The sequence below is a fragment of the Nomascus leucogenys genome, chromosome 13 (assembly GCF_006542625.1).
Source record: "Nomascus leucogenys isolate Asia chromosome 13, Asia_NLE_v1, whole genome shotgun sequence".
Classification (NCBI taxonomy): Eukaryota; Metazoa; Chordata; class Mammalia; order Primates; family Hylobatidae; genus Nomascus; species Nomascus leucogenys.
In genome coordinates, this window is record NC_044393.1 from 956741 (window position 1) to 967446 (window position 10706).

General features: G+C 59.4%; 1 protein-coding gene across 11 annotated transcripts in view; it reads right to left on the reverse strand.

The window, feature by feature from the left end:
- COL20A1 (collagen type XX alpha 1 chain) overlaps window positions 1–7634 on the reverse strand; it is a 37663-nt gene extending 30029 nt beyond the window's left edge. For 5 of the 11 annotated variants that reach the window (XM_003280150.4, XM_030825317.1, XM_030825313.1 and 2 more), the window contains exons 1-3: window positions 7450–7633; window positions 5393–5484; window positions 2573–2683 (exon numbers count right to left, since the gene is read on the reverse strand). In XM_003280150.4, the coding sequence (XP_003280198.3) occupies window positions 2573–2683; window positions 5393–5474 (193 nt within the window). In that variant the 5' untranslated portion in view covers window positions 5475–5484; window positions 7450–7633. Of the gene's footprint in view, window positions 1–2572; window positions 2684–5392; window positions 5589–7449 lie in introns of those variants that run through there. The other 6 variants (XM_030825309.1, XM_030825311.1, XM_030825312.1 and 3 more) reach the window with 2 other exon arrangements.
- Window positions 7635–10706: the final 3072 nt, after the last annotated feature.

The window sequence follows — 10706 nt, forward strand, 5'->3', positions numbered from 1 at the left end:
AACTGACCAAAAAAATTAGAAAATCTGAGTAGTCCTATGTCTGTTAAGGAAATTGAATCAATTATGTGAAGTGTTTAAACACACACACACACACACACACACACACACACACAAGCCCAGAAATCAGTACCAGTGAATTCTAGCAAACATTTAAGGAAAAAAATACCGCCAACATTACACAAACTCTTCCAGAAAACAGAATAAGAGGAATCCTTCCCCACCTCATCTTATGAGGTATAAAGCTGATACCAAACTTTAAAAGGACTTTATCAGAAAGGGTAGTTATTGGCCAATATTCCCTCATGAATATAAGTATAAAAATCTTAGATGAAATATTTGCAAATTGATTTAATAATATATAAAAGGGGATAGGCCAGGTACAGTGGCTCAGCCCTGTAATCCCAGCGCTTTGGGAGGTCAAGGTGAGAAGATTGCTTGAGGCCAGGAGATGGAGGCTGCAGTGAGCTATGACTGTTCCACTGCACTGTGCACTCCAGCCTGGGTGACAGAGACCCTGTCTCTTAAGATATACATATATATACACACACATGTATATATATGTATACACACACGTATATATATGTATACACACACACATATATATACACACACGTATATATATGTATACACACACGTATATATATGTATTCACACACGTATATATGTACACACACGTATATATGTATACACACGTATATATGTATACACACACGTATATATGTATACACACACACGTATATATACACATACATACGTATATATGTATATACGTATGTATGTATATATTATGTTTAATATTAAAAAAATCAATCACTGTAATTTACTACATTAATCAAATAAAGGAGAAAATAACCACCTCACTGAAGAAAGAATTTGGAAAAAATAACGCATTCTCTTGACAAAAACTCAGCCTGTGTAGAAATAGCACAGGACTTCACCTGATAAGGTACATCTATCTGGAAAAGGCAAAACAGACAGAAAACAGCTCAGTGGTTACGGGGCACTGGGGTAAGGGCTGACCTTGGGGTAATAGAACTGTTCTGTACATCAATTGTGATAATGGCTACAGGATTGAATTCATGTGATAAACAAAACTCACAGACCTCTTCTCAAAAGGGTGAATATTTCTGCACGTGAATTACCGCTCAATAAAGAAACATAGGATAACACCGAACACCCACCAGAGTAGCTCAAGTCACGCTGCCAAGCGTTGGTTGCCAAGGGTGTCATGTAACGGAAGCAAAGCATACACTGCTGATGGGAGTATACGCCGCACGACCCCTTTGGAAAATAGTTATTTTTCTACTAACGTTGAAACCGTGCACACGCTGTGGCGCTTCCACTCCTGGGTTTAAACCCAGAACGAGAGGCGCACGGACACCAGAAACACAGGCAGGATCCCTCACACAGCATCTACACAACAGCCAACCTGGACACAAGCCACACGTCCATCAATAGCAGAACAGATCACACAGGGGAATACTATACAGCAAAGAAAATGGACGGCTGTTACACACCATGGGGCGAACCTCACAAAATGCCCACCAAAGACACAGACATGAGGGAGTCGCTACGGTGTGATTCCACTTAGAGAGTGTTCTGAAGCAGGCAAACTAGTCTATGCTGTTGGAGGCGGCCGTCCGGGGAGCAGGGGAGGGTGGACATTGGCAAGGGCACCGGGGCACCCGGGACGGTCTTTTTCCACCCCAAGAGGGGTTTGTTTTGGCCACCCCACAGTGCTGATTCATACAGTTAGCATTTACGCCTGTGTGCTTTTCCATCTGAGTTTTGAAAAGCTTTAAAATTAGCACCCGTCGTCAGGTTAGGACTGTTCCGTGCTCTAGGAACAGGGTTCCCTGAAAAGGTGTCCTCAAGGTCCTGCTCCTGTAAACAAGGATGAACGCATGGGGAGCACGTGCTTCTGGGGTTTGCTGTGCAGAGTCCAGGCTGTTCTGAATGCCTCTGAGGCACTGAGCCTCGTTCTGAGGAGGGAGTCATTTCTTTAAAAAATATGGACCGGGTGTGGTGGTTCACGCCTGTAATCCCAGCACTGTGGGAGGCTGAGGACGGCACAACACCTGAGCCAGTTCAAGACCAGCCTGGGTGAAACCCCTTCTCCACAAAAAATACTAAAATGAGCCAGGAGTGGTGGCACACACCTGTACTCCCAGCTACGCAGGAGGCTGAGGTGGGAGGATCTCCTGAGCTTGGGAGACTGAGCCTGCAGGGAGCTGTGATCGCACCACTGCACTCCAGTCTGGGCAACAGAGCAAGACCCTGTCTTTAAAAAAATTAAAAATTTAAATTAAAAACAAAAAAAATTAAAAGTACGTACTGAATGCCTTCTGCAGGGGCTGCGTGCCAGGGACAGAGGAGCCCCATTCCCTGTTCCATGTCATACGTGATGGGGGAAAGGAATGTGGGGGCAGCAGAGACCGGGGCCAGAGAGGTGCTGATACTAAGGGGCTGGTGGGAGGGACACTGTGGGCCTGAGTGGTGGCTGCGGCCACCACACTGACTGTCCTCAGCACGTGCTAATGGGGAAGGGGCCTGGGAGGGCACAGGTTCTCACCTGCCATGGGCTTCACCTGCACCAGGTAGCCGAGGCCGCTCCCCTCCGACTCTCTCCACTTCATCTGCAGCCGGTCCTCAGGCAGCACAGACAGCCTCAGGAGGCCACTTGCTACAGAAACAGGACATAGTGGTCAGGACTGACCTGGCCTCCCCATCCACCTAATCAGCTGTGGGGGGTACAGGCATCCTGCCCTCAGCATTTGGGAGGGACACAGTCCTATCCTGGGGGACCCTGAAGAGACACAAGCCCACCCAGGATGTCTGAGGGGGACTCAGACCCACTTGGGGATACGAGGCCTCGCCTGGGTGCTGAGGAGAACCCCGCCCTCCCCGGGGTCCGCAGTCACAGGGCCACCCTGGTAGCTTCGGTGAGAGGGAGTCCAGTCCCACCCAGGGAGGCCCCAGCCTGGCTCTCCGGGGTCCCCCCACCAGGAAGGGGCTCAGGCCCATGTCTGGGAGGGCAGCAACCACTGCACTGGTGACCAGAGGCCCTGAGCCAACACAGCAGCTGACAACCTGCCCGGAGCCCTGAGCTGAGTCCCCTGGGCTGGGGCCCCTGGGCTGAGTTGCTGAGCTGAGTCCCCTGAGCTGAGGCCTCTGAGCTGAGTCCCCTGAGCTGAGTCCCCTGGGCTGAGTCCCCTGAGCCGAGTCCCCTGGGCTGAGTCCCCTGAGCGAGTCCCCTGGGCTGAGCCCCTCCCCCCTGGCTGAGTCCCCGGGCTGAGTCCCCAGGCTGGGGCCCCTGAGCTGAGTCCTCTGAGCTGGGTCCCCGGGACAAGTGGCCATGCAGCTGCAGACCCCTCGCTGCCAAGGTCACTGTCAGGTGCACATGCCCCCTCAGTGGGGAGTGTGGGTGCAGAATCCCACACTGGAAGTGTGTGCATGTTGGCACGTGTGTGCACGTTGGCACATGTGTGCGTCCGCACCCCCAAGACGAGGCTGCCTCCCGCGGTGGGGGATGGGTGTCCAGGCCATCTGAGAGGAGGGGGCGGCAGGGGCCTGGCCAACCTCCCGGGGCTCTGGAGAGGGTTGGTGCCCCCTGAAAGCTTCCGGGGCTCTGCAGTAGGGGCAGCTATTTTTGGAAAATGGGGACAGAGATGGGCTTCTTTGTGCTGCCCCCTGGAAAGCTGGGGCTCGGGGGAAGAGCAGGGGCTGGGGGGCACTGGGGCAGACACAATGACCCATTCAGAGCGGGCAGCAGCTGGGCCGGGTCTCCGGATGGGGCTGAAAGGCAGGAATGTGTGGGGGATGAGGAGGGGGCTCTGAAGGCCAGCTGTGAGCAGGGCCCCTCCCGCAGCCCCTGCTTGTGAAGAGCCTCTGTTGATCCACTCTGCCTGAGAATGTCAGGGACCCCTTCCCCAGCTCCCTGCTGGAGGACAGCACTGTTGGGACCTGAGCAGGGTGCTGGGCCGACAGCGGCTGGTGGGAAGGGCCCCACCCAGGACCACGCTCCCCTCCCTGGACTGTGGCCGCGCCCAGCCTGGGCCATCCTGGGAAGGGCTGCCCCAGCGTGTGGGCTCCCAGCCGTCCTGGGCTGGACTCAGGGCCCCCAGCCCACCTGGCTGTCCTCAGGGGCTCAATGGCCCCCAAAAGGCCCTTGTGAGGGGCGGCCCCATCGTGCTGAATCCTGAACTAGATAGAACCAGATTTGCCTTTGCCTAAACTCAAGTTGTTTCTGTAGAATCACTTACTGATTTGGCTCAAATTGACAGTGGAAGCTTCTTTCAAACTGAAATCTCGGCCCCCACTGGCCCCAGGGCAAGGTTACCCAGTCTGAGGTGAGGGGACCAAGGCACCTGCTGATGCAATGGTCTGTTGCCTGTGTGCAGGGCAACTGGGCACCTCAGCATGGCAAGACAAGCCATGAAATCTGGAAGGGTCTCAACACGCGGCTCCACGCTAGACCTGGGCTCCTGCATCTCACCCGCCCCTCTGCAACGGCAGTGGCACGTGGAGGCTCCCTCGCCCCGGCCTGTCAGCCCTGGTGGTGGTCCTTTAAATGCACATTAGAAGGGGGAGCTGCCGCCTCCTGCCTTTCACCCCAGCGGAATAAAACCATCACTCAGTGGGAGCCCAGAACCTCCCAGGAGCTTGCAGGTGCCGGGAGGAGCCACACTGGCCCAGCCCAGGAACAAGTTTACAGCATGGCCGAGGCCCCGGACCCTTCTCCAGACACAGAAATTCACCTTCCTAGAATCAGTCTAAACCCACATTTCTCAACGGGAGGAAGCTGCTGCTCAGACAGGTGAGCCCACAGCATCCTCTGCCATTTCCCTTTGCTGCCATGGGCGGTGCCCTACGTTACCCAAACGCCAAAACCAGTAGCGGCCAGACTGGAGGGGCCTTCTGAGGAGGTGGTGCGGCCGCCCAGGGATGCGCACAGAGGAGGTGGTGCTGCGTGGAAATGGGAGTGCCGCACCGGGAGAAGCCAGAGGGCTATGTGCCCAGAACACCAGTGGGAGGCGTCGGTGGGAAGCAGGCAGGAGGGAAGGGAAGGCAGCCCCATCTTTACCCCAGCCTCCTGCTTCCTGGAGACCGCTCCAAAAGGTGTTCATGGAATAACTCTCAGCCAAGCATTCATATAACAGAGAACTAAACCACAGAGGCGCGTTCCCAGGCGAGGCTGAGGGTTTGGCGGGAGCACACGCTCCCTCCCGTCTGTCCCATCCTCTTGCCTTTGTTGTGGGAACTGCTCTGAATTCAGCAGGCATTCAACTTAGGAGGAGGGCCGGGCTCAGGGGCGGAGGGCTCGTCCCACGTGGGCACTGGTGGGGCAGGCGTGGCCTGGGGGCAAGCAGGGGCCCACTGCCAGTGTCCTTACCTTGTCCTTGCTGTCTTCCCAGGGTGGCGCCCAGCCACAGCCAGAGGCAGAGGCCGAGGTGTGCAGGGGCTCCGGAGCTCATGGTGCTCGGGCTGTGGACGGGAACAGGCCATGCCCTTCAGCCATCCCCCCGTCTGTCCCCTCCCTGACCACAATGCCAGAGCTTCTCCACATCCTGGAGGGCCAGGCAGGCTGTCGCCACACTGGGCTCCACCCCTCATGTGTGAGGACCAGGGGCCTGCAACCTGTTGTCGAGGGGATACCTCCCAGCTGCCTAAAACTCAAGGACCCAAGGCTAGAGCTGGGGCTGCCTTTCACTCCCACAACCCTCTTGGCATTTACACCACTGGGGGCTGCTCTGAGTGACAACAGGACCCCCAGCCCCCAGTTGTCCCCACGCCCAGTGCAGGGGTGGCTGGGATGGGCATGGGGCCTCCTGCTTGTGGGGCTCCTGAGGGCTGTGGAGGGCTGAGGCCAGGCGCGAGCTCTCCAGGCAATGTCTGATTGCTGGACACGTGGAGTCCCTGTGGCCCCAGCCTCGTACTGGAGGCGGAAGGGTCATCAGAGACCTGTGGAGGAGAGCGAGAGCTGCCTAGGCGGGAGTGGGGAGCGGGTGGGTCTGGGGAAAGCCAGCCGGGGGTGCAGGGTGTGTGTGCCATGGGCACGTGGCTCTGAAGCCAAAACAGGGAGGCAGCCAGGGCCACTGGAGAGCTGAGTGGGCTACAAGGAGGACCAGGGAGAACCAGGCCCGGCCAGGTCAAAGGGGCTGGGAGTGGAGGTTGGATTTGGGGTGCTCTGAGGAGCAGCTGAGGGGGACTCAGAGGCCAGGGTGGTCCAGTGACCGGTGCCCAGAGGTGCCACTTGGAGACGTGGGGGGCATGTCAGCTGCCAGGCCCGAGTCCTCCACCTGCCAATATGCCCAGGGCTGAAGGAGAAATGCTGGGGGTTCACCTGCACTCCGTTCCCCCTGCACCCCCAGTCCCCTGCACCACCCCCCCGCTTCCCCGCTCCCCACTGCACTCCCCTCCCCCGCACCCCCTGTCCCCTGCACCACCCCCCGGGCTCCCCCCTTCCCTGCACCCCTGCTCCCCACCGCACTCCCCTCCCCCACACCCCTGCTCCCCCCCGCACTCCCCTTCCCCCACACTCCCCTCCCTCCACACTCCCCCTCCCCCTGCACTCCACTCCTCCCACACTCCGCTCCCCTGCACTCCCGCTCCGAGACTGCTCACGCCAGCCCCTCACCCCACGCACCAATGCTGGCCTTCAGGAGGCAGACAGAGCACTCCTGGCAGGCCGGGCCCCTACCCCTCTGTGCTGAGCTGAGGGCATGACTTGAGTGCAGGCTCTGGCTCTGTGAGCCCCAGCCTCCCACACAGTAGGGTTCTAGGGTCCTGAGTGACTCAGGCCCTCCCACCCCCTGCAGCCGAACAGAGACCCCCCCACTGCACGCCCCCTCCCGGTGTATGACCCCAGGGAATCTGTATTCCCACCAGGGAATCTGCCCCTCTGCAAGGGAAAGGCCTCACCCGGCGGGAAAGCCACTGGCTTAAATCAGGGACTTCGTGCCCACCCGGCCGGCCAAGGGCAATCAGTAAGACCCAGGCATTGGAACGGGAGGCACCTGTGGGCTGGGCTCCCGATCTGATCATAGAGGCACCAGTGGGCAGCCCGAGTGCCCCCAAGTCCCTGGATCCTCCCACCTCAGAAACCTGGCTTGACTCAGTGGGACCCCTGCCAGGGCCACAGGCATCCAGCCTGAAGTGCAAGCCATTCTCTGCTCTATGTGCACCCTCCTCTTTCCCCCACGGCCCTGGATGTTGTCTGAAACCACCAGAAGGGAGCCCCTGGTGAGAGCTCAGGCAGCCCCCGGCTCCCACTGCCCCGGCCCCTCCTGGCCACACCCCGCGCTGGGCACCCCCGTCCTGTGGCTCACAGGGGCACTTGGCCTCTAACTAGACTTTTCTGAAAGTCAGTCATCCTCAGATCACAGGCTGAGTGGATCTCCTGGCAGCCCCTTCTCCACCCAGCCTCAGGACCACAGGGAAGTCACCCACCTCCTCCTACTCCCGGGGCTCCAGTCCTCTCTCCTGGAGTGCGCTGGTCCACTCTGGTCCTGCTGCGGCCACAGGAAGGCTGGAGCTTATGAAAGGCTTCTCCTCCACGGAAGTCACTGCCCCAGCCTACCCCCGACCCACTCCCCCGGCCTGCCTCTCTCCTCCCCTCCCTTTGCCCTCCACCCTTCCTGTCTGCCACCCTGGGCTTCTCTCCAAGAATGGGGACCACAAAGATCCCAGCATGAAGGACCCCACTGCACAGCAGGGCAGGGTCCCACCAGTGACGAGGCAGGGGCTGCACGGCCCAACACTTTCACTCCTCACTCCCAGAGGGTCCACCTACAAGGAGGGGCTCATGGGGAAAGCCACTCAGATACCAAGGCCGCCACGTGTGGGTGCTGGACACTAGGGGCTCTGGCTGCCCGCTGTGGGAAGCAGCCTGCAGCGGCACCTGGACCCTCACCCATGTGGTCACCCTTCCCCTCCCCTAGTATGCCCTCCCAGCCCATCCTGACGGCTCCCACCGCCCAACCCACTTTGCAGACTGGTGCCGGTAACCAGAGCTTCAGCAGGTACCCAGGCCTGGAAAACAGGCCCCTGACCCAACAGGACCCTGGGCTGCTCCCATCTGGGACCAGCCCAACACCGGCCCTGCCCCTGCCCTGGCCCCACCCCTGCTGTGACTTAAGGCCCTACCTAGGCAGCATAGAGTCCCGTAGTACCTGCCGGCTATAAAGGACCCCGGCTCACAGCTATCCCTGCCCCAGGACTGCCTGGGAGCTTACAGATGCACCCCAGCGGCCCCTGACCAATGACTGGGTGGTGACGCAAGTGTGGGTGTCCTGGCCTCGCTGCACAGCCTCCTGAGAAGCTCACCGTCCTCAGCTCAAGGTGGATCCGGCCGAGGCATCTGCCTCCCCGATAGACACGAGTGCACCCAAATACCTATCCCCACCTCTTCTGCCTTTAAGGACCCCAGCCCAATACCATGCGTCACGCAGTTGCTTCAGGGCCACTGGAGGCAGCTGTCGGCCTTGTGAGCCCAGTCCCCAAGCCCATGCCTCCTCTGCACTCAGGACAGTGCGAAAGGGCCAGCGCCTTGAGGCCTCCCGACCCTGGGTTGCCTGAGGCCCGAGGGAGGATGAGCCTGCCTCTCCCGACCCTGCCTGCTGCTCTGGTAGCTGAAGAGAAACCACTTGGCCTGGCCCCGAGCTCAGCCTCCAGAGGCAAGAGATGAGCTGGAGGTGCTCGGTGAGAGGCCAGCGCTGGCACAGCGGCCACAGAGGAAGAGGTGACACCTGCTGGAGGCAAAAGCCCAGGCTGGATGCTGCGGAGGAGGGGGCCAACCTCCCCACCACCTCCCTGGATCCCTGGGCCACACCGATTCGGACTCAGGATATACCTCTTCATGAGCACCTCCTTTTTCTCCTTTTTTTTTTTTTTTTTTTTTTTTTTGAGGCAGAGTCTGGCTCTGTCCCCCAGTCTGGAGTGCAGTGGTGCAATCTCGGCTCACTGCAAGCTCTGCCTCCCAGGTTCACGCCATTCTCCTGCCTCAGCCTCTCCAAGTAGCTGGGACTACAGGCGCCCGCCACCACACCGGCTAATTTTTTGTATTTTTTAGTAGAGACGGGATTTCACCATGGTCTCAATCTCCTGACCTCGTGATCCGCCCGCCCGGCCTCCCAAAATGCTGGGATTACAAGCGTGAGCCACCGCGCCCGGCCGAGCATCTCCTTTTTCTTGAGACAGTCTTGCTGTTGTCACCTGGGCTGGAGTACAATGCTGCAATCTCAGCTCACTGCAACCTCAGCCTCCCGGGTTCCAGCAATTCCCCTGCCTTGGCCTCACGAGTAGCTGAGATTACAGGCACCCACCACCACACCCAGCTCATTTTTCTATTTTTAGTAGAGATGGGGTTTCACCATGTTGGCCAGGCTGGTCTCGAACTCCCGACCTCAGGTGATCCGCCCGCCTCGGCCTCCCACAGTGCTGGGATTACAGGTGTGAGCCACCGCACCCGGCCAGCCCATGGCCACCTCTTGCACAGCCCATCCACCAACTGGCTGTCCCGGGGGAGCAGCCTGGGAGATGGTGTCAGGTCGACGTCGTGGCGGGCTCCCAGGGGGCTGGTGGTGCCTGCAGTCCTGGCCACGGCCAGCGGAGGGCGCCCAGCCTGGCAGACAGGCACCAGGCACCGGGCGCAGGGGTGCAGCCCCAGCTCACAGGCTCCTGGGAACACGCGTGTGCACCCACATCCCACACATGCAAGCCAGGGTCAGGGTCATCACAGACCAGGCAGTCAGGTACTCAGCACTCCTGGCTCATGAAATGTGAGCTCCACAAGGGTGGACCCGTCTGCCTTTTCACCCCGCCCCTGCTCCTGGACACCTGAGGCCTCTGCAGCACTCCTCAGACCACTTGGCAGTGATCCGGCTCAGGCAGGGCCGGCAAGCTGCCTGGGTCACGAATGACAAAGGGACAGGACAGAACCTGGGTTGGCCACTGTCCTCTCCTCACCAGGGTACTGTGGCCTGTCACACATCACCCGCTTCCAGATGGGGTCCTAGGCCCAGAGGTCCCAGAATTGGGGATATGGCCCCAGTGGCCTCCTGTGCAGCCTCCAGCCCCCGAGAAGTCTCAGTGCTCTGGGGGCTGATCCCCCAACCCCCACCTGCCTGTTGGCTGGGTCAGAACAGAGCAGGGCCAGGCCCCACGGCCGTCAGCCTAACCCAGCCCCCTGTCAGCCAGCACAGGGCCAGGCCCCACGGCTGTCAGCCTTACCCAGCCCCCTGTCAGCCAATGCAGGGCCAGGCCCCACGGCCGTCAGCCTCACCCAGCCCCCTGTCAGCCAGCGATGGAGGCTCACAGGGCAGGGCTTGTCCCCGGGAGGCTCAACAGGGGGACAGCAACGCCAGCGGGCATGATGAGTGGGTGGCCAGGGGAAACCCAGCGCACTTAGCTAAGTTTCGGGAAGGGCAGAAGCTGGCCTTGAGCATCCACTGGGTCACGCCAGTATCTGGGGACAGACAGCAGAGGCTGGCTCAAGGGAAGGGACGGGTGGCAGAAGGTGCCCAGCGTGGTCAGCCTGGACTCCTGGAGCCACAGTGCGGGTGGAACTGCATGCTGGAGGCCGGGGGCTGTGCAGCGTTACTGCCCACGCCCCACCAAGCTGGCCAGAGACCGAGACCAGGCTTCAGCCAAGAATGGACTCCAGGCCCACAAAGCCTGGGCCGGGACCCGCCATTTTCGTCTTCCCC